At 36.7% G+C, this 27990-nt stretch overlaps 1 protein-coding gene across 12 annotated transcripts in view; it reads left to right on the plus strand.

The window, feature by feature from the left end:
* Nucleotides 1–27990, plus strand: part of AGTPBP1 (ATP/GTP binding carboxypeptidase 1) — a 195495-nt gene that overhangs the window by 34465 nt on the left and 133040 nt on the right. For 9 of the 12 annotated variants that reach the window (XM_023544716.2, XM_023544714.2, XM_064291168.1 and 6 more), the window contains 6 exons: nt 6115–6239; nt 12700–12767; nt 15318–15381; nt 15799–15945; nt 19143–19274; nt 21945–22038. In XM_023544716.2, the coding sequence (XP_023400484.1) occupies nt 6115–6239; nt 12700–12767; nt 15318–15381; nt 15799–15945; nt 19143–19274; nt 21945–22038 (630 nt within the window). Of the gene's footprint in view, nt 1–6114; nt 6240–8539; nt 8691–12699; nt 12768–15317; nt 15382–15798; nt 15946–19142; nt 19275–21944; nt 22039–27990 lie in introns of those variants that run through there. The other 3 variants (XM_064291169.1, XM_064291173.1, XM_064291171.1) reach the window with 3 other exon arrangements.

Genomic DNA, 27990 nt, shown 5'->3' on the forward strand with positions numbered 1-27990 from the left:
AATCTTGGTCTGTATGAGTCCTATTTAAGTAAAAAACTTCAGTGTACTTTTCTGGAGTTTTGTTGTGATATGTTTTACCTTGTTTATGAGGATATTTTTATTACTTGCATCAGACTTACATTTTAAGCTGGAAAAGGTATAAAATTTATTTGTTATGTGAAAATAGGTTTTATAGCTCTTGCCCTTGTCTTGAGAAATTATTTGTTGTAAAAATAATATCTGTATGCCATTGGAAATTTTGCAATATCCAAGAAAGTTAATGTTTTAAAGAGAATAAAATTGACTGTAAAATCAAAAGAATGAAAAGCACTGTGAGACCAGTATAATGAAACAGATGTTTGAGGAGTAGCGCCTTTAAAACATGCCTTTTAAAGTTAACTTGAGTTGATGTGTTCCGCATGGATCATGTTTTCGATTGCATGATTTTCTCACTAAAATAAAGAACAATAATTGTAGATGAAATTCCCAAGATTGGCCTTTAGCCTCATTTTGATTCATGTAAAAGTAAAGCATGTTAGGGTAGCTACATTCCGTTTTAAGTGTCTCTAACATTTTTCTGCTTTGCAGTGTAGTTCAAATTGCTGATTGTATTAGCTCCCCCCACCTTTTTTTTTTTTTTTGCCTTTTGGCCCCATCACCCTCATATTTTCCAAAGTTTAAAAATTACTTGAAAGGTAGAGCTGCCCTCTGGTGTTCACTCTGTGACTCGGTAGTGTCAGCAGACTATAATGTCAGATGTGAGCTAGCGGGCTGGCTTAGACTATTTGTTCGATTTTAATTTCGTAGATAAGAAAATTAGAGAGGGAAATTGCACTTGCTTGTACGCGTTCTCATTTACTTGGCCTTCCTTCTGTTTATCTGTTAACCTGTCCGTCATTTGCAAGAGCATGATTATTAGAAAGCAATTATTTAGATGCAATTTTTTTTTGTTTTGGTAGTGGTACAATTTAATTTTTTAGAGTTACTGATTAAGCAAACTCTTAATTTGAAAACTATGAGTTGGAATTGAATCGACAGCACAAGTATGGTATGTGTTGTGTATGTTTGCGAATTGTTCGATGTTGAATTTTTTGAATAGTTTTATTAAAAAAAAAAACCTGATAAATACTAACAAATGACGGTTAAGAGAAAAATAATTGGAGAAAACAAAACACTGAATTGTTAAATTTTAAGATTTTAGTTTCTGTATGTAACATCGTAATAAATGGAGAAGTATTGAAGTGTCCTGTAGGGTCGCTATGAGTCAGAATCGACTTGATGGCCATGAGTTTGGTTTTGGTTCTTGATGATTATACCTTGATAACCAATATCTTAGTCATCTTGTGCTGCCATAACAGAAATACCACAAGTGGGTGGCTTTAACAAAGAGAAATTAATTTTCTCCCCATCTAGTAGGTTACAAGTCCAAATTCAGGGTGTCAGCTCCAGGGGAAGCTCTTCTTTCTTTGTGGGCTCTGGAAGAAGGTCCTTGTCCTCAATCTTCCTCTAGTTGAGGAGCTTCTCAGACACAGGTACTCTGTGTTCCTGGGGTTGCTTTCTTGGTGGTATGAGGTCCCCAACTCTCTGCTTGCTTCCCTTTTCCTTTATCTCTTGAGAGATAAAAGGTGGTACAGGCCGCACCCCAGGGAAACTCCCTTTACATTGAATAAGGGAGGTGACCTGAGTAAGGGTGCTGTTACAATCCCACCCTAATCCTCCTTAGCATAAAATTACAATCACAAAATGGAGGACAACCACACAATACTGGGAATCATGGCCTGACCAAGTTGACACATATTTTTTGGGGGGGACACAATTCAAGCCATGTCAACCAAATAAAGGAATGTTCTTTTTATGGAATTATCCTAGTTAATGAATGAAGAAGGACTGGAATGATTTAAAAAAAAAAAAAAAAAACCAAATCTGTTGCTGTTGAGTTGATTCCAACTCACAGCGACCCTAAGGACAAAGTAGAACTGCCCCATAGAGTTTCCATGGAATGCCTGGTGGATTCCAACTGCTGACCTTTGGTTAACAGCCATAGCACTTAACCAGTATGCACCAGGGTTTCTGGAATGGTAAGAGTACCTCTATTTTTCAGTCGCTATTTTTTTTTTTTTTAATAGATCTAGGCAATGGTCATTAGTGACTGCTTACTTTACAAACGAAAGATAACCAGACACTGTTTGCCTATTTATGGAAGATTACAATATCATCTATAGAGAATTCTTGTCAGCAAATCAAGCCTCAATCAGATTAGGCATTTATGTTCAACTGCCAGTTTTCAGAAAATATTAAATAAAGAAACATATTAATGTTACCATGGATATGTAATTGGCAAAATTCAGAATGTTGGATCTCTACAGGACAAAAAGCTAAGTTTCTTCAACAACAGGTAAATTGCCAGGAAAGGAAAAAAAAAGAGAGTGATGAAGTTACAAATTAAAAGATGAATGTAATATGTAGACCTTGTTTGGTTACTGTAAACCAACCATTAAGAAAATAACAAAGAGAATTTGATAAATTTAAACATAGAGTAGATAACTTGATAGTAAAGTATTATTGGTTTTTGTATGGTAGTAATATAGTAGCTGTATATATATGTGGTATATGTATTATGGAAACCCTGGTGGCATAGTGGTTAAGTGCTAAGGCTGCTAACCAAAAGGCTGGCAGTTCAAATCCACCAGGCACTCCTTGGAAACTCTGAGGCAGTTCTACTCTGTCCTATAGAGTTGCTATGAGTCGGAATTGACTTGACAGTAACGGGTATATGCACTGCATATAGTATATGCACTGTATTTGTGTGTGTGTATATATTTATACACACTACCCTTCTGTCAGTTTGTCATACTGTGGTGATTTGCTGTGATGATGGAAGCTGTGCTACCAGTATTTGGAATATCAGCAGGGTACCCGTGGTGGACAGGTTTCAGTGGAGCTGCCAGACTAAGAGTAGGAAGAAAGACATGGTGATGTACTTCTGAAAATTAGCCAAGGAGAACCTCATGGATCATAACAGGACATTTTCTGACTCACTTGGTTGGACGTATTATTAGGAGAGATCAGTCACTACAGGTGACATCCTGTTTGGCAAAATGTAGAGGGCCAGTGAGGATGTGGGAGACCCTCAGTGAGGTGGATTGGCACAGTTGCTACAGTGGTGGACTCAAAACATGCTGTTGATTGTGAGGATGACTCAGGACCACGTATCATTTCATTCTGTTTTACATAAGGTCACCATGATTTAGAGTCACCTTGATGGAAGCTGAGAACTAGTAACAACATGTATGTATTTATTTTATTGTGGTAAATAATATGTAACAAAACATTTGCCATTTTAACCGTTTTTTTTTTCTTTTGTTTTCATCGTGGTAAAATAAATATCACAAAAGATTTGCTGTTTCAGCCTGAAGAACAGTTTTGAATATGGCGGGCTCAGTCTTGACCTCACAGAGCTCACAGGTTAATGGACTGCTGGGCTATTTTGTTTGAATGAGGGGTAAATGTTGACTGTGGCTGGGGAAGGGACGTGACTCTTGACTCCTAGGTATCCTGAGATGGAGCTGGCACAGGCAGTAATGGGCTGAGAGTCTAGCACATTTGGAGATACTAAAAACCAGTTGAGTCTGACTCATGGAGACCCCATGTGTGTCAGAGTAGAGTTGTGCTCCATAGGTTTTTTTCCCAACAGTTTCTCATACACTTTAGTGACATTGATTATACTCTTGGAGTTCTGCAGCCATTCTCACCATCCTTTTCTGAATTGTTCTGCCCTTATTAACATAAGTTCACTGCCCTCTAAGGTTCCTATCTAATTTTTTGAGTTGCTGTTGTCCATTTGATCTCATACAATTAGTTGTTAAAAGAGCATAATGCTCAAGGCAAATGTTTTTTACTAGTTGTGCTAAACTTCATTTTAACCATTTTTATGGTATGTTATGGATTGAATTGTGACCTCCAAAAATTATGTCTTGTAAATCCTCGCTCTTCTACCTGTGGATGTAGCCCCATTTGGGAATAGGGATTTCTTTGTCATGTTAATGAGGCCATGTCAGTGTAGGGTGTGCCTTAAGCCAGTCTGCTTTTGGAGATACAGAAGAGCAGATCCGGCACAGAAGAAAGAAGCACAAGTGAAGAAGGATGGGTGCCACATGGAGATCACGGAGGAGCCAAGGAAGAGAAGCTGAAAGAGACGAGAATTTTCTCCCGGAGCACACAAAGAAAGCCTTCCCCTAGAGCTGTTGCCCCGAATTTGGGCTTCTAGCCTCCTAAACTGTGAGAAAATAAATTTTTGTTCCTTAAAGCTACCTACTTGTGATATTTCTGATACAGCAGCAGTAAGAAACTAAGACGAGGGCCTAGTCAGGGCCATTAATTACATTCACCATGTTGTACGACTTGCTGTAGTCAGTTGCCGACACATAGTGACTCCATCTGTGTGGAGTAGAACTGCTCCATAGGGTTTTCAAGGCGGTGACTTTTCACAAGCAGATTGTCAGGCCTGTCTTCTGAGGCGCCTCTGGGTGGATTCAAACCGCCAACCTTTTTGGCTCGTAATCGGGTGCTTAACCTTTTCACCACCCAGGATCTCTACGCAACCATTACTGCTATTTATTTCCAAGTGTTTTTCATCACCGTGAACAGAGACTCAGTACCCCTTAAGCAATAACTTCCTATTCTCCCCTACTCCCTGCCCATGATAACTATTAATAAGTCTTTGTCTCTATGCAGTTGCCTATTCTAGATATTCCATGTAAGTGGCATCATATAATATTTGTCAGTGTTTGACTTATTCCACTCAGCTTACTGGCCTCAGGGTTCATCCGTGTTGTAGCATGTATCAGCATTTCATTTCTCTTTATGGCCGGATAATATTCTGTTGTATAGGCATACCACATTTTGTTTATCCACTCATCTGTTGATGGAAACTTTGGTTGTTCCATCTTTTGGCTTTTGTGAATACTGCTGCAGTGTGCAAATATCTGTCCAAGTCCTTGCTTTTCAAGTCTATTATGTACATACCTAGGAGTGGAAGTGCTACCATAGGTAACTGTGTGTTTAACTTTTGAAGGTACTGCTGAATAGTTTTCCACAGTGGCTGCACCACTTTTTATTCTACCAGTAGTGGTAAGAGTGCCATGTAGTTATGTATTTTTTAAAGAGTTCTCATAAACAAGTATTTACAGAGGAAATGAGCTCTCTGAGATTTGCTTCAAAATTAAGCAGTGGGTGTGTGTGCCTGTAGGTGGGTATGTGTGGAACAAGATTGTCCATGAGCTTATAATTGTTGGAGCTGGGTGACAGGTACGTGATAGTTTATTATACAGTTTTTTCCTTCTTTTGTTAATGTTTGGAATTTCTCATAGTAAAATGGTAAAGTTTTTGCTCATTCAGATTGATGGTAACAGTGTTAAGGAACCATTTCTTTCACCTGCAAGATTTTAAGAAAAAGAAAATCAGTAAAAATTTAAACACATAAACTAATTTTGTCTCTTCAGAATTTTTTATCTAAAAATCATGAAATATTTCTAAAAATCAAAAGGAGTAAAGAATGATATAATGAGTACCTATGCACCGATCACTAAAGAAATAAAAAGTTAGAGATACAGTGTGTACTTTTGCCTAATAACATTTTCTCCTTCGTCCCTTGAGGTAATTACTATTTGGACTTTGGTGTTTTTCATTTCCATCCATGTCTTTATACTTACGGGAGAGAGGCAGATAGGCTTAAGGACATGGTGATGGGAAGCTGAGTGTATTCTTATTTGGTTGTAACAGTATGAAGTTGGGCATTAACTGAGAGTGGAATGCGGAAAGGGTACGGGATGTTCAAGTTTGAGAAGACCAGAGAAATGGTAAAAGGCCTTCCTGGAGAGTGGAAAGAGTGGGCAGGGTTAAATGCACGTTTCTAATTTGTGGTTTTCTGAAGTAAAATGTACTTCTCACATAAATTAATAGAATTTTAACAGTGTAAAGCTATAGAACAGAGTGAAAAGGTAACATGACATATTTAAATGCTTAATGTTTTTAGAAAGGTAGAATTAAAAAAAAATTTTTAAGCAGTGACTTTTCTAGTATTAAGTTTGCAGTTGGTGTCAGATATGCCCTAATGTGAAGTAACCATCTTTTTAGCCTTACCAGTAATTCTCGGATTGTGGGACTCCTGGCTCAGCTGGAGAAGATCAATACTGAGCCTACAGAATCAGATTCTGCCAGATATGTCACGTCAAAAATTCTTCACCTGGCTCAAAGTCAAGGTAAGTTTTAATCTTTTTCTCGTTTTTGGAATGCTTTCTAAATTTTTAAAAAGTAGATGCTAACAGTGTTCCAAATTTTGATGAAATAGATAATTTTCTGGAAAATTTCAATATTTTCAAATGGACTTAAGAATTAGAAAACTGAATAACTTTGGAAGGAATTGTCTTCAAAGCATTTTCTAAAAAAGTGATTACGATTTTACGTGGGTAATAGCCTTTTTTTTTTTTTTTTTAATAGTCTTATTATTCTGGAGGTTTGGGTCATTAGAATAAGATGTTTGATAAACATTTACTGTTTTTAGGAGCTCGATGTCTGTTAACTCCTCTTTGTGCTCATAAACCAAACCCATTGCCGTGGAGTTGATTCCTCCTCATAGCAACTCTATAGGACAAAGCATTGCCCCATAGGGTTTCCAAGGCTGTAATCTTTTCACTCAGCAGATTGGCACATCTTTGTCCTATGTAACGGTAGGTGGGTTCAAACTACCGACCTTTCAGTTAGCAGCCTAGTGCTTAACTAGTGTGCCACCAAGGCACCTTTTGTGTTCATAGACTCTTAATTTATTTTGATAACTTCTTCCTATGCAGCTCATATGTTTTGTGGATAGTATTCAACACCCTAAAATGCAGGAGCGGTCTCTATTAGATTGCACTTTTTTGCAGCAAAATTTTAAATACCTATATCTTTTAATTCAGAAAGTCACCGTATCAGTGTCTTAGTGAGTGTTCTTTAGAGAAACAGAACCAGTAAGATAGAGGGAGAGATTTATTTTGAGGAATTGGCTTAAATGATTGTGGGAGCTAGCAAATCCAAATCCATAGGTGGCAACAGGCTGGAAATTCTGACAGTCTTGTATCCCAAATTGGTAGGTTAGGCGGTAGGAGAGAGAGGGATTTTGGCAGAATGTCTATTTATAATTTGGAGGTAGATTCATTCTCCCTTGAGAAACCTCCAGTTTCAATTTAAGGCCTTCAACTGATGGAATGAGTCCCATCCACATTATGGAGGGTAATCTGCTTTACTTAAGGCCAGCCAATTTAAATGTTAATCACATAGCAATACTTCATAGCAACATCTAGACTAGTGTTTGGCCAAATAACTGGGCACTGTAACCTAGCCAAGTTGTCAAATAAAATTAACTATGACAATTGGATTGGATTTTAGCTCTTAGAAATATTGGTGCTTATAAACGAAGCTAGATGCACAACGGTATCAGTTTTGTCAGTGCAGAGTTTAATGTACCAGGTATAGTCACTAGATTGCCATGTGAAAAACCTCCCCCCCCCAAAAAAAACATCAATACGTGAATTTCCTAAACCTGTAAGTTATACTTTTTACACGGCCCATCACTGTAGACTTCTCTCATCACAGGCTGGAAGCCGCTACCCTAGCATGTTACTTGGAAGTGCTCCCAACCACACCACTACTGGAGACTGCCCCTGTCCCCCCACTGCTACCCACCACTGGTGGCCCACCCCTGAATGTGTCCTCTGGTGTGGTGTACTACAGTGACTCTGCTTATAGTACCTTGGATTAGGCAGCCAACACAGTACAGGTAGTCCTGATATATGATGCACTTCCGTTCTGATGACTCTGTTATGAGTTGGTTCTGACTTAAATCGAATACCTAATTTTTTTTTTTTTAGTTTTTATTATTATTGCCTTTATTGTCAGTGTCTTTATAAATCCGATCTTTATTTGTCTTTGTGGGTCGTCATGAAAATGATAACATCAGCAAATTATGTGCTGCAACATTGTATCTAGTACATATTACTAACGATAAAAACGATAAGATCTACCAAAAAAACCAAAACAGATCGTTGTTAGTGTGGTTCGTAGTGACTCCTAAATTGGAGACTACCAGTACAAGTTGATATTGAAAGATCGTCCCATCGTCATTTATAGGCTAATACAATTTGCCATCCATTTAGTAGGTAAAGATTGTTGTTGTCAGGTGCTTTGGAGTCAGTTAAGACTCATAGTGACCCTATGTAAAACAAAACGAAACAGTGCCCGGTCCTGAGCCATCCTCACAATCATTGCTATGGTTGAGCTCATCTTTGAAGCCACCGTGTCAGTCCACCTCATTGACGATCTCCCTTTCTTGCTGACCCTCTACTTTATCAAGCATAGTGTCTTCCGGAGATTGGTCCCTCTTGATAACATGTCCAAGGTACGTGAGATGAAGTGTCACCATCCTCGCTTCTAAGGAGCATTCTGGGTGTACTTCTTCCAAGACAAATTTGATTGCCCTTCTGGCAGTCTGTGGTATATTCAGTATTCTTCACTTTAAAAACAGTGTGGAAGCAGTGTCTGACCACCTCCAACCCCACAAGCGGGAAGGAGAAGCAAGATCAACAACACAAGGCTGACTCCTGTGAGATGGAGGCCAGAAAAGCCTCCTCTTTCCGCCATTTTTACCAGTTCTGACACCAACCATCTCTCTTACGGTACTCTATACTTTTTTTCTGGGTTCGATAATTCATTGCAGTGGTCACACAGAACTCAGACGATACTCAACGATTATGGGGTTAATTAGGGAAGTAACAGGTTGTAATTCAGGCTCAGGAACACTCAGGGATACAGTTCTTCCATCAGGATAGTCTTCCTAGCTGTGTCTGCAGGCACTCCTCTCCCTGGCCTTCATTCTCTGCCCAAAGGCACTCAGCTTTCTTGCTTTGTGCCGTCTCCTGCGGGTCTTTCCTGCTGGTCTCTCCTTCCTTTGGGGGTGTGGGCTGTTCTCTTCTTTCCTGCCTCTGGGGTGCCTCATTTCAAGCCCAGAGGGATGGCAAAGCTAGCCAATCCCTTTGGTGGGCCACAATTACCATATCTGCACAGTCCTGCCCAATGACTTGGGTGGAAGTTATAAGACCATGGCTAGAAAAGCCACACAAAAGTGATTCATGGCACTGCGTTCGCCAACACCATAATTCAGAGGCATCAGTTCTTCTTCGGCCTCCCTTACTCATTACCCAGCTTTCGCGTGTGTATGCGGCAATTGAAAACACTACGGCTTGGGTCGGGAGTACCTTAGGCCTTAAAATGACATGATTGCTTTTCAATAATTTAAAGAGGTCTTTTACAGCAGATTTGCCCAGTTCAATACGTCATTTAATTTCTTGACTGCTGCTTCCATGGGCATTGATTGCAGATCCAAGTAAAATGAAACCTTTGACAACTTCAATATTTTCTCCATTTATTATGATGGTGCACACAGAAACTGAAATTTAACAATTAAGTATTTTGTTTTCTCCAATTATTTTTCTGTTAACTCGATAACAATGGGTTTGGTTTTAGAGAAAGATTAGGAATTTATAATTCAAAGAAGGAGAAATGCAAAGGACCAGTAAACATACGAAAAGGTTCTTTACCTCCTTAAAAGTCATCAAATGAAAACAACGAAGATATTTTTCACTTATCAAATTGACAGACATTAGAGAGAATGACAACATCCAGTATTGTTGAGGACCTGGGAAATAGAGTATTTGCGTGTAGGTGTAGTGGCTAAGTGCTACGGCTGCTAACCAAAAGGTTGGCAGTTCGAATCCGCCAGGCGCTCCTTGGAAACTCTATGGGGCAGTTCTACTCTGTCCTGTAGGGTCGCTATGAGTCAGAAGTGACTCGATGGCACTGGGTTTTTTGGGTTGTTGGTGCAGTAATTATTACAAACTTTGGAGGAAGTAATCTGGTAATATTTATTAAAGTTAGAAGTGTGCATGCTACTTGAAGGCATTTCCACTTTCAGAAATTTATTTCACTGAAATATGTCAAATTTGAATATGAAAGAATGTCTGAAGATGTGTATTACAGCAATGTTTATTATGTCAAAGATCAAGAAACAACCTGAATATCCATCCCTGAGAGAATAGTTGAATATATTTTGATACAGCCAAACTGTGGGACTTTATAGCCGTAATATGCAACTATACAATGGAACTGAATGAATCAAACTTGAAGTCTGAATTTAGTATATTAAGTAAAAAGCAAGTTTCTTTGGTTCATGTACCTGGGCATGTATTGGCCCCGTTTTTGTGCAGAGTAAACCATTGTATATGTGTACAGTGTTTGTGTGTTGTTGTTGTTAGCTGCTGTTGAGTCAGCCCCCGACTCATGGCGCCCCCATGTGTTACCGAGTAGAACTGTTCCATAGGATTTTCTTTGGCTGTTACCTTTACAGAAGCAGATTACCAGGCCTTTTCTTCCACCGAGCCGCTGAGTGGGTTTGAACCACCAACCTTTTGGTTAGCAGCTGTTCACAAACCAGTTGCGCCACATATGTTTGTAATAAGCAGGTTAAAAAAAAAAAGGAAACATATAAATTGTTAGCATTAGTTATATCAGTGGGATAGGAATGAGGTAAATTCCAAATTTTACTTAAGACACGTTTGTAATTTTAGAATTATGACAATAAGCAATAATTAATATTTAACAAATATTAACAATTAATAAACAGTAGAAACCCTGCAGCACAGCTTATTCACACAGTTGAAACTTACAAACTCCCACAGTTTGCCCCTTGGATGCATTACATTTTCTGTCTTTAATGTTGTACTACTTATTTGCAATGTGCACGGTACTTTTTGTAATTTGCCCTGATTTTTTCCTTAGAATCATTTATTTTAATTATCCATTTCATGTAAATTGTCTAATTTGTAGGCATAACATTTTTGATAATATTCTTTTATAATCCTTTTGATTTCTGTAGGGTGGGAGATGATGTGTCCCCCTCTTCTGTTCCTGATTTTGGTCGTTTGTATCCCCTTTTTATTTTTTTGGTCTGTTTAGCTCAGTGGTTTTCAACCAGGGGTGATTTTGTCCTTCACTTGGTTTCATTTGGCAATGTTTGCAGACTTTCTTTGGTTGTCAAAACTAGGGGAGGGGTTGCTACTGGTATCTAGTGGGTAGAGACCAGCGATGCAGCTAAGCATTCTCTAATGCATAGAACAGTCCTTTGCAAGAAAGGCCCAAATGTCAGCAGTGCTGGGATTGAGCACATGTGCTCAGCCTCAGTGTCAGCCAGTGATGCGTGGTTAGCTTGGACTCTCTCTGGTCTTCCCTGTGTCTGCATACAGTCTTAGAGCCAGCCACAGATGTGTGGACTTACCAAGCCCCTCTGTGTCTGTCTCTTTTCTAGAATTTCCCTCTTAAATTTCTGGCTAGCTTGCTGTATGTCCCAATCAGGACCACCACCGCAGTGGCCTTGCCTGTTTGCTTACCTCTGAGATTGCCACTTTCCCTGACATTACAGCGGGGCGGGTGGGTTTTTTGCCTTCTGCTCCAAATCAAGTGAGCTCCTTCTTTCAGTAAGAGTTACAGCTGCGGGTTTCATGGCCTACCCGCGCGCTGACAGAACTACCTTACAGACTAAGCCACCTTGGGGGAGAGAGGTGGGGAATGGGAGCAGTCACAGATTCTCACTCTTCTTACTTGAAGTTCAGTAGTTTTTCATGAATAAATGCTTCTGAATTTGTTGTTGACTTTCAGAGCCCTGAAATGGTTGTTTTTGATAGTCTCATCTTGCTTTACGGGAAAAGGATTTGCCAGCACTTTTGCTTTCTAACATTAGAAGTTGAAAACCTGTATTAAATGTATATCGAGTTTATGAAATCAGTGTAGGTCTGAAGAATAGGCAAAAGTTTCTAAACAAATTAACCACCATTAGGAAAGTTTTACATTGTGTAACTCACTTATCAAATTTCACTGGTAATAGTATACTTTTCATTTCTAATATTGGTGAGTGTATGAAGGAACAGTATTTTTCCATACTATTGATGGGATGTTAATTATAACAGCCTACTTGAAGACCAGTTTGGCAATGTTTATTAAAGTTCCAATACAGATATATCCTTTGATGTATTTGCAGTTTTATTTCTAGATATCTAGCAGAAATATTCATATATGCAAACCAAAACCAAACCCACTACCTTTGAGTTGATTCCAACTCTTAGTGACACTGTAGGACAGAATAGAACTGCCGGGTAGAGTTTCCAAGGCTGTAATCTTTACGGAAGCAGACCACCACGTCTTTCTGCAGGGGAGCGGCTGGTGGGTTTAGACTGCCGACATTTTTGGTTAGCAGCTGAGTGCTTTAACACCGCACTACCAGGGCGCCATTCATATATGCAAAACCAAAAAACCCAAAGCCATTGCTGTCGAGTCAATTCTGACTCACAGCAACTCTATAGGACAGAGTAGAACTGCCCCATAGGGTTCCCAAGGAGTGGCTGGTGGATTTGAACTGCCGACCGGTTAGCAGCGGAGCCCTTAACAACTGTGCCAACAGGGCCCCATATGTGCAAAAAGGGACGTTAGTAGCAGCATCAATGGTAGAAACACCTAGGGACCAATTTAGAATATTTACTGGACCAGTGGAAAGTTACTGAGCTATATGATAATAAAACTATGTGTGCTTTTTTTTTTGCTTTCATGCTTTAGAATAAAACTTTTTCTACTTTTCAGAAAAAACAAGAAAAGAGATGACAGCCAAAGGCTCTACAGGAATGGAAGTTCTGCTGTCAACATTAGAGGTAAATTCACGAATAGCTTTTAATTATGTAGCTAATAATCCTAAGCAAACTTGAAAAGAATGTATGTGATATGTAAAATTTTTATCTTAGTTAGAGGTAAAGCCAACTAATGAAAATTCATTTTATGTTTTAAACTATCGTTTAGAACAGTGGTATGAATATTATGTAGTAGGCGGATATCTAAGTGTATTTCTCTGTGATTATAATGGCCAGCATAAATTTTAATCTCAATATGTTATTCTAATTGGTAACAGAAAATAAAGCTCTAGTGGGAAAGAAATCTTCAGTTTAAAACAAGTGACTGAATTGAGAGCCATCATATTATGTTAGCTGATACACATTTGTCATTTGTCCATATCCACGTATATTGGTTGAATAACTTATGTTGATGATAATTAAATTTCTATGCCAGTGTAAAAGTTTTGGGTGGGCCACCAGGATGCACTCCGAATCGGGATTATACGTTTTATTCAGTGCAGTGTTAAGCACAGAGAATGAATTCACTTTCTTCGATAGGAAGTCTTAGCATCATGATAGTCATTTCTCCCTAAGTTGATTTGTCAGTTTAAAATGATCTCAATACAACCAATAACACTTTTGTTTCTAAAGTCCAAGTGAGGGAAAAAAAATAAGGAAGAATAAGAAGAAAATTTATATAAAAAAAAAAAGATCTGAAAAAGTACTAAACCCTAAACCAAGAACCAAACCTGTTGCTGACCATTCAATTTCAACTCGTAGCAACCCTGTAGGACAGAGTAGAACTGCCCCATAGGGTTTCCAAGGGGTGGCTGGTAGATTCAAACTGCTGACCTTTTTGGTTAGCAGCTGAACTCTTTAACCACTGTGCCACCAGGGTTCCGAGAAAGGACTAGACCTACTAAGTATCAAACCATAGTATAAAAGCTTCAGTAGATAAAATAGTTTAGAAATTGTACACGAGTAGGTATACATCAGTGTAACAGAAGAAAAATTTGGAAACTAAATTAAAATACTTAATGGGTATTTAGTACTATTTGATAAAGGTAGCATGTTGGATCAGTGAGGAGTGGGGGAATTATTTAATAAGTGAAGTTGGGACAAATTGTTAGCTACCTGGGAAAACATAAATTTGGATCCTTCTCACATTCTTCACCAAAATTCCACATCAAGCAAAAATTTAAGCATGGAAATGAAATCATAAAAGTACTAGAGGAAGCAATGGGAGAAATTTTAAAATACTCTCACAACAAAAGGCTTTTCTAAGTCTGGGGAAAAAAAAAAAACAGGAGCTGTGAAAGAAAAGATTGAAAAATTAACTACATTAACAAAAGTGGATTTAAAAAAAAACCGTAAAAAATCAAAAGACACTTGGCTAACTGAGAAACATATTTTCCACTCCTATAGAAATTATAGTTTCTTTAATATACAAAGAGCTTCTATAAATCAGTAAGAAGGAAATGCATAAAGGTTATGAACTGACTTCCCAGAAGCAGTAGCACAAATGGCACTTAAGGTCGAGCATCATTTTTAATAAGAGAAATGTAACCAAAGTGTACATGTGAACATTTTCACCTATTAGATTGGTTGTCCGGGCTTTGGGAGATAAGTACTCTTCTGCATTGCTGATGGGATTACAGATTTCTCCTTGGAGAACAATTTGATAATATTCTATCAAAAGAAATACTCGCACTCTTTGACCCAGAAATTTGAGAAGTTTATCTCACATATTGACATACTTGATTACCTGTAAATATATGTATTTAGCTATTTTTTGTAATGTTTTTAATTGGAAAAGATTAAAAACACCATGAAAATTCATTGGAAGATGACTGGTTACATAAATAGTAGAATAGCCTTCTAATGAAATATATCATGTAGTCCTTAAAATGAATGAAGACGCTTTTATTTATCAACATGTAAAAATATCAAGGTAGTAGGATGGTATCGGAAAACCTGGAGGCGTAGTGGTTAAGTGCTACGGCTGAGAACCAAAGGGTCGGCAGTTCGAATCTGCCAGGCGCTCCTTGCAAACTCTATGGGTCAGCTCTACTCTGTCCTGTAGGGTCGCTATGAGTCGGAATTGACTCGACGGCACTGGGTTTGGTTTTTTTTGGTTTATGGTGGTATCGTTTGGAGAAAGAAATCTGTGTATACACGTACATCCACATGCCTCGCTTGTATGTGTACATGTTACTTTGGAAGGATACACAAGAAGCTGATAACTCGGCTGCTTCCTGAGAGAGGAGCTAGGTGACCAAATATATACCTTGTAATGTCTTTTAAATTTTAATTCATTTACTTGTATATTTGATAGAAAGATAAATGACAAATTCATTCTTCTTATAATAATGTTGATATTAAGAAAATAGAAGCTCACATGACTTGTAAAAGTTCTTAAGGGCAAGAAGAGACCAGAGTGATCAGCAAGAATAGTGGAAACCTGAATACATTTGCTCTCAGAGAAATTGAAAAGGTCATCTGTAAAATATAGCTAGTTTCCAACAGATAGTAAAAGTTCGGGAATCACATATTTACAGTGTTTTAATGAATCAACTTAAATTTTTATTTCAGAACACTAAAGATCTTCAAACTACACTAAATATCTTAAGCATTCTTGTTGAGCTGGTGTCAGCTGGTAAGTTTTTGTTTCTTTGCTCTAATTTCTGTTTGTCAGCAGTGATCAATAGTGTGTCAGTGGACTTTATTTGGAATTTTCTGATGCTCACATAGAAGCTGTTATAAGTATTGGAATTTGGAAACTATCATGCTCTTTTGTAGTTGCTGTGTTTGTGGTGCCTTTCAGTGTCCCTCAGACTACCCCTCCAACTCACGTATTTTAGAATCTTGAACCTAGAATTTAGGCATCACGTGTTTACTCTTTCTGAGCCATTTTCTAACTAAAAGTAGATGAGATAAAATGTGACCTTGGTGGTATTCATTTGCATTTAGCAGTCATCACTTTGAAGGTTTATTAGTGCTAACAAGTCATGGTACTTAATATGTTACAGGAGGATTTTGCTGTTTGTAAAAAAATTATTTTTAAAATTTTTAGGAGGAGGTCGAAGAGCTAGTTTCTTAGTCGCCAAAGGTGGTTCACAAATATTGTTACAGTTACTGATGAACACCAGCAAAGAGTCTCCCCCAAATGAAGAGTTAATGGTACAGATTCATTCTATTCTTGCAAAGATTGGGCCCAAAGGTAAGGATTTCACCGGTACGATCATTGAATCTGGAGCTGTCTTTGTAATGCTGATTTTTATCTGCCTTGAAACTACTAAATGTTTTTGAATCTAAGAAACTACTGCCTTTTTTCTTGGTCTTAGTAATGGAATGCTTTTTACAGTCAGCTGGCGAGTGACCTGTAAGAATGGAGGATCCAAATTCATAACTTTGCACACGGTAGAAAAAGGAATAAAAGTATTTCAGATCACAAGTGTGTCTGCATGTGTGTGCATACGCTTGTGTATGGATATTGTTGAGGCTAGAAGGAGGGTGAAGGGGTGGGAGTGGTTTGAGGAACATGGAGGTAGAAGGTACTGCTCTTCATTAATAATCATATTTGCTCTATATTTGTTTCTCAGCAGTCTAGAAATTTACAGTCTAGTTAAAGACAAAATAGACATGAAAAATCATTAGACTGTTAACAACAGTAAAACTTGCAAAATATTAAAAAATGCAAATTGAGGAACTATAAGACACAGAACAAAGGAAGAAGCTGATTTAGGTTAGGTTAGTGGAGAAACGTGTCCCTTCAGTAGAACCTAAGTTCAGCCTACAGTTGTCTACCTGCACGGCGATCAAAATGGCTCCTAAAGTCTTAGTTATTTTTCAGAGTTCGTGCCATTTCCTTTTGGCTTACATTTGGGTCTTAATTCTGAAAGTATTTGGTTAAAATGTTTATTTGAAACAGTAAGGATGTATTGTGTACACAGTTTATGTATTTGTATGTATTTCATGTGTATTTTTATATATTGTATAAATATTTAAATAGTACTTTTAGTAGGTGTTGGTTTATAGAGAGATCCCTGAGATGACTTTAATTTTCCTGATACCTTTGGGACATTCAGATTTAAACTTATTTAAACTTTAAGAAATATGTTAGCGGTCTTTTATTTTTCCTTAACTCTTGCATTTGAGATTTGAATCCCTTCTGAGATTTTTGCTGAAAAAGTATTTGTCTTCTAAATTTAAAATAAGAAAACCTTCTTTATTGATGAGTTTTGTTATCTCTTGCTTCTCTTCCTGTAATTAGAGCCAAGCTGTCTTTTTTCTGTTTTTCATGAAATTAAGCTATTGATGTAATTTACATTTTATATTTCTTTAATGTTTAAGTTGTAGTTCATCATTTATTTTATTTTCCTTTATTTATCCTTTTAAATATTTGCTATTTCTTTGGCTTTTTGTCCTAGTTTTTCATTTTTACGTCATTCGAGGACATTATGAAGTGACTTTTTGAGTGATTTTTTTATAATCTTTTCTTGTAAGAGGAGAGTAATTTTCCTTCAGGAATATTCAGTTCTTTTTGACTTGAAGTTCTTGTTCAAGAAATGTACTGTTACTGTTATTTTCTTTGTTTAAAATCTTAATATTTTAAGTTCTTGTAAAAGAACTTAAGATTTTCTTTTACTCTTTTAATCTCTTTGTGAGAAGAGAAATCAAGAACTTCTTTTATTCTTTCTTTTCTTTTTATGTTAAATATATCCATTTAGGAACTGTCTTAGTTTCCCAGTGCTGCTGTAACAGAAATAACACCTACTCATTGTTTGTTGACTGTCTCGTTTTCTGACATTTCGCATTTACGACAATAGTAAAAAAAATCTGACTGTTTTGCACATTGATGACATATGTTTGACATAATGAATGCGGAGGTGTGAGGTGAGAGTAACGCTGACTGTGATGGTTAAGGTTATGTGTCACCTTGGCTGGGCCGTGATTCTCAGTGGTTTGGGAGTTTTATAATGATACAATTTGACAGTTATGTAATGACGTAGCCATCCTCCATTTTGTGATCTGATATGGTTATCCTCCGTTTTTGCATAACGTTGATTTTCACATAACGACCTGATTGATAAGTGAGGAGTGGGTGTAATACAAGTGGGTAGTTTTAAAGAACAGAAATTTATTTTCTCATAGTTTAGGAGGCTATAAGTCTGAATTCAGGGCACTGGCTATAAGGGGAAGGTTCTCTCTGTCAGCTCCTGTAGCTCTGACATTCCTTGATGATCTTCACGTGGCATCTTATCTCCCCTGCTGTCAGGGATTGAATTGTGTCCCCCAAAAATATGTGTATTAATTTGGCTAGGCCATGATTCCCAGTATTATGTGATTTCCACAATTTTGTCATCTGATGTGATTTTCCTATGTGTTGTAAATCCTATCACTATGGTGTTAATGAAATGGATTAGCAGCTGTTATGGTGCTGAGATCTACAAGATTAGACTGTGTTTTAAGGTAGTCTCTTTTGAGATATAAAAGAGATAAGTGAGCAGAGAGACGGGAAGACCTCGTACCATCAAAAAAGCAGCACTGGTAGCAGAGTACATTCTTTGGGCGCCGGGTCCCTGTGCCTGAGAAGCTCCTCGACCAGGGGAAGATTGATGACAAGGACCTTTCTCCAGAGGTGACAGAGAGAGAAAGTCTCCCCCTGGAGCCGATGCCCTGAGTTCAGACTTCTAGGCTACTAGACTGTGAGAGAAAGATTTTTCTTTGTTGAGCTCATCCACTTGTGATATTTCTTTTATAGCAGCACTAGATAACTAAGACATCTGCCATTCGTATTTCCTTCTGTGTGTAACCTGCTTTTCTCATAGCTCAGAAGTGATCAGGCTTAGGGCACACGGTAGGCTGATATGGCCTCATTAACATAACAGAGAAAACCCTGTTCCCAAATGGACAGGGCTTAGGATTCCAACACGTATTTTGGGGAACACAGTGCAATCCATATAGTAACTTTTGATAATATTTACCACATTATTTTCTGTCTAAACTGTTAATCTTTTATAAGCCTGAAACTAATAAGGTTCAATTAAATACATAATATTATAATGGACATTTAGATTCTTTACTCTCACCCTTAACTGTGAGATGGTATTTCTGGGAAAGATGTTGAACTGGATAGCCTCGCACGCGTAGTGGGTCAGTTATGTTCTTCCTCTCCTGGCAATCTAAGTGTCAGGGTCCTCTGCCTTCCTCCTCCCTGCCCTGTCCCTCTACCTGTTCCTTAGTACATTCTTTCAACTAGTTTTCAAAAATACAAGATGTGCTCTAAAAATCATACAACAAAATGATTACAATCTTAATTGTTTCAGGACAACTTTATATTTGATAATATGGGTTCATAACATAAATTTAAAATATCATTGCTTTATTACATCTTTTTTTTTTTTTTTGAAACAGACAAAAAATTTGGCGTGAAAGCTAGAATTAACGGAGCTCTGAATATAACGCTGAATTTGGTCAAACAGAATTTGCAGAATCATCGCTTGGTTCTGCCTTGCCTTCAGCTTTTACGAGTATATTCTGCTAACTGTGAGTATTTTGGAGCGGCTTTTGGTTACCTCAGTGTTGTGAAATTATACAAAATGAAAAATTTAAAGTACTGTAATTCCATAAACCTTCAAAATTTGTGGACAAGGAAAGAAAAGATTTAATACGGCTCTACCCTCAACCACAACAAAAGGGATGTGGGGTAAGAAGATGATTTGGCAAAATCTTAAGAATGCCCCTTAATTTTATAAAGTACTCGAGCGAGGGGGATGAGTAGGCAGCCTGTAGAAAAGAGTGTTGAATATGAGGGTGTTGGCAGCCGGAAATCCTGTCAGTGCCTCTTTGGGTTTTCCTGGATGAGAGGAAAGCTGAGAAGGAAGTCGGGATAGCATAGTCACCTGAGAATCAGTAGGGAAGTAGCAGAGCAGAAAATAAATAGTACAGGAACCTCTGAGAAAGCTGGCTAGAAGAGGGATCACACAGACAGAGCCTCAGTTGAATGTCCCCCACAACACACACATTCTCATTTAACAATATTAGGTCCCAAACCTATGAGATGTCGATTTTCTTTTTTATTCTCTGACTGTGGAATTGGAGTGGTTAAACAAAGAACCAAAACTGAAATTGTAGAATACAGTAAAACCTGTGAAAACCAGAACCTGTGTAAAGTGGAAACCTTAAATATTTTCCACTAATAGAATAGGAAAATAGTAAGCCGGCACCCTGTCAAAGGCGGAAAACTTTCGAGACCTCGAAAAACAAGGCAGTCTTGTCTAGTCCGGCTAACATAGGTTTCCCTGTATATGTTATTACAGAATATGATTATAAAATAATGATAATGAAAGTGCTAGATATGTGTGTGTATGTATGTGTAAGTACATATGTATGTATTTACATATATACATGCACATATGTATACATATGTACACACACGTACCCCTTGACAATATGAGTAGCGTAAATGGTTAAGTGTTCAGCTACTAGTTGAAAGGTTGGTGGTTCAAACCCACCCAGAAGGCGAGCCTTGGAAGACAGGCCTGGTGACCTGCTTCTGAAAGATCACAGCCTTAAAAAGTCCATGGAGCAGTTCTCCTCTGCACACATGTGGTCACCATGAGTTGGAATCAACTTGACAACTAATAACAACAAAAACATGCTTGGGGAAAATAGCATTGAGCACTTAGTTAACACTTAGATAATTAAAAAGAATGTAAGGAAATGAAATTAGGAACAGAGCAATAAACACAGGAAAGCAGAAAAATAGTAAAGAAAAAAATGAAAAAGTATATATTAGAAAATAGGAAAACAGTTCATTTAAAAAAAACTGAATTGGATTAAAAAATATAGCACAGAGATAAAATTGGAAGGGATAAGGTAGTTATAAACAGATACAGAGGAAGTTAAAGTCATACAAAATGTGAGGAACTACATTTTGATGGAATTTTATTGAATTAACCACTAGAAGGCTAGAAAATGGTTTGTAATTTTGTTATTGATGTTCGTTCAGAGTTGAAAATGTTGGGCAGAGTTTTCTGGTTAGATAATGTTTGCATATTCATGTGAAACGCTAAAATTGTTCGCTCTTTTTTTCTTGCTACAACTGCTTTGGTTAAGTTCTCATCGCCTTTTACCTAGACCACGGCCTCCTAACATGTTTTGCAAATCCATCTTCCCCAGGGTGGTGTGTTCATTTAAAAAGCAAATCTGATTTGTTGTTCCTTTTGGGCGATTCTTGGTAGCTGAAAGAATTAACAACTTACAGAGCCCTTCATAATTTGTTTCTTAGCCTCTATTCCAATCTCATCTTCCCATTTGTATGCCTTTATCTGATACAACATGCTCTAACAACATGTAACTGCTCATACTTGGGTCGTTCATTGTCTCTGCTCTATTGTCCATGTTAATCCTGTCTTCAGAGATACCCCAGAGCCACATCCATCCCTTAACTCCAATTTAGCTAGGAAAGAATTCCTAGCTAACACCTTAAAATTAATCTTAAAAATTAAGCCCAAGCATCATTTTCTCCAGAAATGCCTTCTGTTCTACTCTGGATTATGGGCCCCTCAGTGGTGTAAGGATGTTGAGACTTTGTCTCACATACTTTGGACATGCTATCAGAAGAGATCAGTCCCTGGAGAAGGACATCATGCTTGGTAAAGTAGAGGGTCAGTGCAAAAGAGGAAGATCCTCGGTGGGATGGATTGGCACAGTGGCTGCAACAGTGGGCTCAAGCGTAACGATTGTGAGGATGGCGCAGGACCAGACAATGTTTTGTTCTGTTTTACATAGAGTCGCTATGAGTCGGAATCGACTCAACGGCACCTAACAACAACAGTGGTGTAGCCTAAGTGACCTGAATGCAGAGACGGTTTATTTTTTTCCCTGAATCTTCACATCCTGGTATTTAGTAGAGTTCACTAAATTTGTTGAATAAACAAATGGAGCAACTTAAATGTTTTTTATAACAATATTTTTTTCCTTTAGTTACTATTACTTGTTTGGGAATTTCTTTGCAACTTCCCATAAAAAATAAACAAAACAAAACACAAAAGAATCCTCCCTTTGAGTGATTGGTTAAGGTGAACTTTAGGAGTGACTTAACTTCACATTTATTGAACAGTTTGTATGTGTTTTTGGCTCTGTAGCTCACGAAGTGTGCACCTTTTTAGTTACTGAGGTTTTTTAATCATTTTGTGTCTTTTTCTCTCACAGCCGTGAATTCAGTATCCTTAGGGAAAAATGGAGTTGTGGAACTGATGTTTAAAATTATTGGACCATTTAGTAAGAAGAATTCAGGTCTTATGAAGTGAGTAAATGTTTTGAATATAAATAGGGGTTATCTGTGTTATACTGGGCCTCGTTATCTTGGTCTGTACAATGAGCAGGTTGAATTAAATTGTACCTAGGGTTCTTTCTTAGTTCTTAAACAGTGACTATTATCATAAAGATTTTCTTTTGTATAAAGTTTAACCTTCGAATATGTACCAAAATTAGAATATATTAAATTCATTTAATATAGTGTTTATATAAATTTAGGTTTTGAACATTCCTAGATACTGTGAATAAGGAAAAAAGATCCTTTATAGAGTATTGTTCATTCAGAAACATTTATTGAGTGCCTACTGTTTCCTCACCCAGCGCTGCAGTTTTTTTTTTAGTAATTGCTCCTTCGTTTTCATGATTAGCTGAACATGTCTTAAATTTATCCATTTCCATTTTGTCAAAATTGTGTCATTTCTTTTTTTTCTAATCTTGTTACATTCACAGGCCTTTCGACCTTAGAAAATGAAAGCAGTTTTCAATGACTTGGTTATATTTAATATTTTCTTCACTCATATTAGAGGTCATTCTTTTTTTTAAAAAAAAAATCTTTACCATGGAACTTTTCAAGTATATATATAGAGTGAATATCATATTGCATAAACTAATTAAATACATTGAAATGATTATATCGATTACTTGTATTATATTCAACAGTTACAAATATTCTGCCACTTTTATTTAATTTACTGCCCCTCCACACTTCTGCTTGTTTTGCTGGAATTTTCTAAAGCAAATCCCAGGCATATATATATATACACATACATATATATATATATATAAAATATAAAAAAAAATTAAAATAGCTAGGATTATCATATATATATTTATATATATGATAAAATATCTACGATTGGTTTACAAAAAAAGAATATATACTTTATATATATAAATTATGTATCCTTTTTTTTTCTGTAAACCAATCCTAGATATTTTATCATTTTCCCCTAATACATCAACATAAAGCTCTAGTAAATAAACTCAAACCAAAAACCAAACCCATTGCTGTTGAATCAGTCCCAACTCATAGCGACCCAATATGGCAGAGTAGAACTGCCCCACAGCTGGTGGATTCAAACTGCCGACATTTTGGTTAGCAGCTGAACTCTTAACCATTGACCCACCAGGCCTCCAAACTGTTGCCATGGTATTGATTCCACCTCGTAGCAACCTTACAGGACAGAGTAGAACCACCCCATAGGTTTTCCAAGGAACTGCTGGTGGATTCAAACTGCTCACCTTTTGGTTAGCAGCCAAGCTTTTAACCCCTGGGACATTAGTCCTAATAAATAAAGACTTTAAAAAATAACATACTATAGTTACACCTAACAAAATTATTTATTCCTTAGTAGAATCTAAAATTCATTCTGTGTTCAATTTTCTCCAGTTGTCTCAAAGTTCTCCTTTTACAGTTGGTTTATTTGAATTAGAATTATTCCTCTTACTTAGGAAATTTCTAAACATACACAAAGGTAGAAAGAATAGTATTGTGAACCCTGATACGATATATATGATACCTGTATAGCACCCAATTTCAAAAATTAGCAATCTGCCATTTTTATTTCATCTATTCCTCCCCTATTTTTTTCCCCCCTCTGAAGTATTTTAAAGCAAATACCAGCTATTACATTTAATCTGTAAATTCCATAATATGCTCAATATCAGATATAAACCTTTTTCTTTTAGCATTTCTACAATATCCTTTCTGTACCCTACAGTACTAGTAACAATTCCTTAATATCATCTGTTATTTTCTGATTATCTAAGAAAAGTCTTTTTACAGTTGGTTTGTTCAAGTCAGGTTTCAGATAAGGTCTCTACATTGTATTTGGTTGATACGTCTCATATTCTTATTAAATCAGGAACAGTCTCTCCTGTTTTGCTTTATTTGTTGAAGGATCTTGGTGGGGGTGGGGTGGGGTGAGGTGATAAGTCTTGTAGAATGTTCCACACTCTGGGCTGGGATGACTGTACCCTTGGGTTTTTTAACAAGTAGGTACATCCCTTATAAAATCTGTAGACTCTTAGAGTTAGAGCCTTGACTATATTTGATTCTTGTTTTTTTTTTTTTTTGTCAAAATTATTTCATCAGTGGTGCCGGATACCTTGTTTTGCATCACTTAAGAATATTGAGGTTTGGTGATATGTCCATTATAAATGTTTCCATCAACTTTTCATCTAATTTAGTAGCCTTTCATGACATACCTTAGATCCTTTATTTCATTGGGGATTGCAAAAAGTGAATTTTCTAATTATCACATTCTGTATTTATTAGCTGTGATTCTTTTATAGTGAAGAGCTTTTCCACATCAACTGTTTTGTTAAATTTTACTCTTAAATAAGGTTTAGAACATTCCCAGTCTTTTCACTCTTTCTTTATAAAGGTCAAAATATTTTAGATTGAACATTTCTCAAAAATTAGAGTTTACTTGCATATACATTTATTAAAATATTATTTGGTAGGGTGGCTTAACGTATTTACTTATGGAGCGATACCCAGTCCTAAGCTTCTGATAAAGTAGCAAGACAAGGGAAATCATTGAATCACAATTAGTATGAACTTACAGAATCAGTGTACTATAGTGGTTTAGAGATACCTCAGTTACTTACGCTATGAGTCGGAATCGACTTGACGGCAGTGGGTTTTCTGTTACTTACAGGCTCTTGACAGGAAGCAACTTACTTAACCTATTGTGCTTCAATTTCATGTTTGTAAAATGATAACGTTAGTGCCTACAGCATAAGGTTGTTATGAATATTTAATAATTTAACAAGCACAGTGTCTGTGCTAAGGTAATATAATTAGTATAGGTGATTAATGTAGTAACGTGGGTGTGAGTGAATCCCAGCTAAGAATAAAACTTTATTAATATACCATTCCTGCCCTTGATCTTTAAAGTACTTCATAATCTATCTTTTATCTAATGGATCTGATCTCATGAGTCAGGCTACCCTATTGTAACCAAGTTACTAAATCCAATATAAAATGTTTCTAGGAGAAATAGAACATTTCAGAAATATTTGAAGGTATCTTTGTAGTATACCACATGGCTTATATTCAAGCCATGTTGAAATCAGTGAATCTCAGACTTTTATAAAAAAAATATAGTTATCTAAATTATTCCTTTATTTTTTCTATTTCTACTTTAAACAGAAAAACTGTCTTCATTTTTACTTAAAAAAATTCATTGTTCAAACATCTTTATCTGATTTCTTGTCATTTTTAGTAATCAGAACGTTCTCCCCACTAATTTAAAAAAACTCAGACTTCTAAAGCTTTCTATGTTAGTTCTTGCTCTCCTTCAACAATACCCTGAATTTAGTGGGAAGAAGACTGAGAGAGGTCATTTATGTTTGAGGGATGATGCTTCCCTTTAGGATTTCCTTATCTTTCCAGTAATAGATTTCAGATTTAAACACTGTTAATTCAGAAGGAGGTGACTCAAGAAGTTGTAACCCCTTCTGTCTTCTTGAGTTTCCCCACAGGTTTGGAGGTCAGTGCAAGGACCAGCCTTAACTTAAAGTATATGTAACTTCTTGGGCACCTGGGACTTTTCCTCCTTCACTCCTCCTAAATAAATAAGCAACAGACTGCTTTTTAAGGCATTATTGGTTGTATTGATTGATAGAATGGTATTGGTAAACTAATTCTAGAGTATATGGGGAGAAGACTTTACATTAATCTTGAAAATACTCTGTGTGGGAAATATGCAGATTGGAAAAATATGGGGAAGCATAAAATATTGATAGTGAAAAATTTTAATCAATTAATGTAATCCAGTATTTCAAAATTCCTTTGCAACTTTTGTATTGTAAATTCATACTGGCTTATAAGTATCATGCAATTTCAGAAATTCCTTTGTTCTTAAGTTTTTTTTTAAGTGCCTTTTTATTGAGGTTTTGGCAAAAATGTAAAGATGACTTTGCACTAAACTTTATCATTTCTTTTAATCTAGTAAACTATTGTTTTTTTCCCAAATTTTATTTTTGTTGTTGAGAATATACACAATCAAACATAACACCAGTTCAGCAGTTTCTGCTTGTACTGTTTAGTGACATTGATTACATTCTTCAAGTTGTGCAGCCACTCTCATCCTCCTTTTCTGAGTTGTTCCTCTCCCATTAACAAACTCACTGCCCCTTCAGGTTCCTATTAATAGTTCAACTTGCTTTTGTTAATTTGATGCCATATAGATAGTTGTTAAAAAAGCTCTGTGCTCAAGGCAGACATATTTTACTAGTTAAGCTAAACTATTGTTTGGTTTTAAGATGACTTCAGGGGATATTTTTGGTTTAAGGTTTAAAGATGATCTCAGGATGATAGTTTCAGGGGTTCACCTACCTACCATGGCTCCAGAATTCTGAAGTCCATGAGAATTTTGAAATTCTGTTTTGCATTTTCCCCCTTTTGGTCAGGATTCTTTTATGGAATCTTTGATCAGAATGTGCAGTAATGGTAGCCGGGTACCATCAAGTTCTTCTGGTCTTGTGGCAGAGGTGGCGGTTGTTCATGGAGGCATTTAGTCACAGGTTCCATGTCCTCCTCCTATTCTGGACTCTCCTTCTTCCTCTGTTGCTGCAGGTGAATAGAGAGACCAATTGTGTCTTGGATGGCCAATTGAAAAGCTTTTGAGACCCCAGGCACTATGCATCAAATTAGGAGAGCAGAAGCACTAAACACGTTATTAGGCCAATTAACTGGGATGTCCCATGAAACCATGACCCTAAACGTCCAGACCAAGAAACCAAATCCCATGAGGTATTTGGTTGTAAATAAGCAGTTTCAGCAGCCACTCTTTTTTGTTGAGGATTGGTTTTTCTATTCTGCAGTGTTTTAGTTTTCATTGTATAAGTCCTTCATGTCCCTGGTTAAATTTATTCATAGGTATTTTATTCTCTTAGATGCTATTGTAAATGGAGTTTTTTTCTCTAATTTCCTTTTCAAATTTCTCATTGCTGATGTATAGAAACTGAACTGATTTTTGCTTGTTGACTTTGTACCTTGCAACTTTGCTAAATTCCTCTATTAGCTCTAGAAATTTTTTTTGTGGGCTCTTTAGGATTTTCTCTATACAGAATCATATTATCTGTGCATAGAGATAATTTTACTTCTTTTCCAGTCTGGATACCTTTTACTTCTTATTGCTCTGGCTAGGACTTCTAACACAATATTGAATAGAAGTGGTGAATATGAGCACCCTTCTGTTGTTCCTGATTTCAAGAGGAAAGCTCTCAGTCTTTATCCATTAAGTATAATGTTGGCTGTTGGCTTTTCATATATGCCAGAATCATATTGAGGATTTTCCCTTCTATTCTTGTCTTTTTATAGGGTTGTCATCAAGAAAGTATATTGGATTTTATCACATACTTTTTCTACATTCATAGAGATTATTATGTGGTTCTTTTCCTTTGTTCTATTGATGCGGTGTATTATGTTGATTGATTTTCTTATATTCAACCATCCCTGTATTCCTGGAATAAATCCTTCTTGGTCATGGTGTGTTACTCTTTTTATATGCCGTTGGATTCTGTTTGCTAGTATTTTGTTGCGAATTCTTACATCTTTATTCATAAGAGACATCGGCCTGTAGTTTTCTTTTCTTGTGGCATTTTTATCTGGTTTGGGTATCAGCGTTATGTTTGCTTCATAGAATTAAATTTGGGAGTAGTCCTTCCTTCTTTATCTTTTGGAAAAGTTTAAACAGCATTGGGGTCAGTTCTTCTCTAAATGTTTTGTAGTAATCCCCAGCGAAGGCATCTGGTCCGGGACTTTTTTCTTTGTTGGGAGGTTTTTGACCACTAATTCTATCTCTTGTTATGAGTCTCTTGAGACTTTCTATTTCCTCTTGGTTCAGTTTCACAATTGTTCAGAATCCGTCACAATTTTCTTTATTTTTATCAGGTCAGTTGTAATGTCCTCTCTTTCATTTTTAATTTT

This window comes from Loxodonta africana, chromosome 9 (assembly GCF_030014295.1).
Source record: "Loxodonta africana isolate mLoxAfr1 chromosome 9, mLoxAfr1.hap2, whole genome shotgun sequence".
Classification (NCBI taxonomy): Eukaryota; Metazoa; Chordata; class Mammalia; order Proboscidea; family Elephantidae; genus Loxodonta; species Loxodonta africana.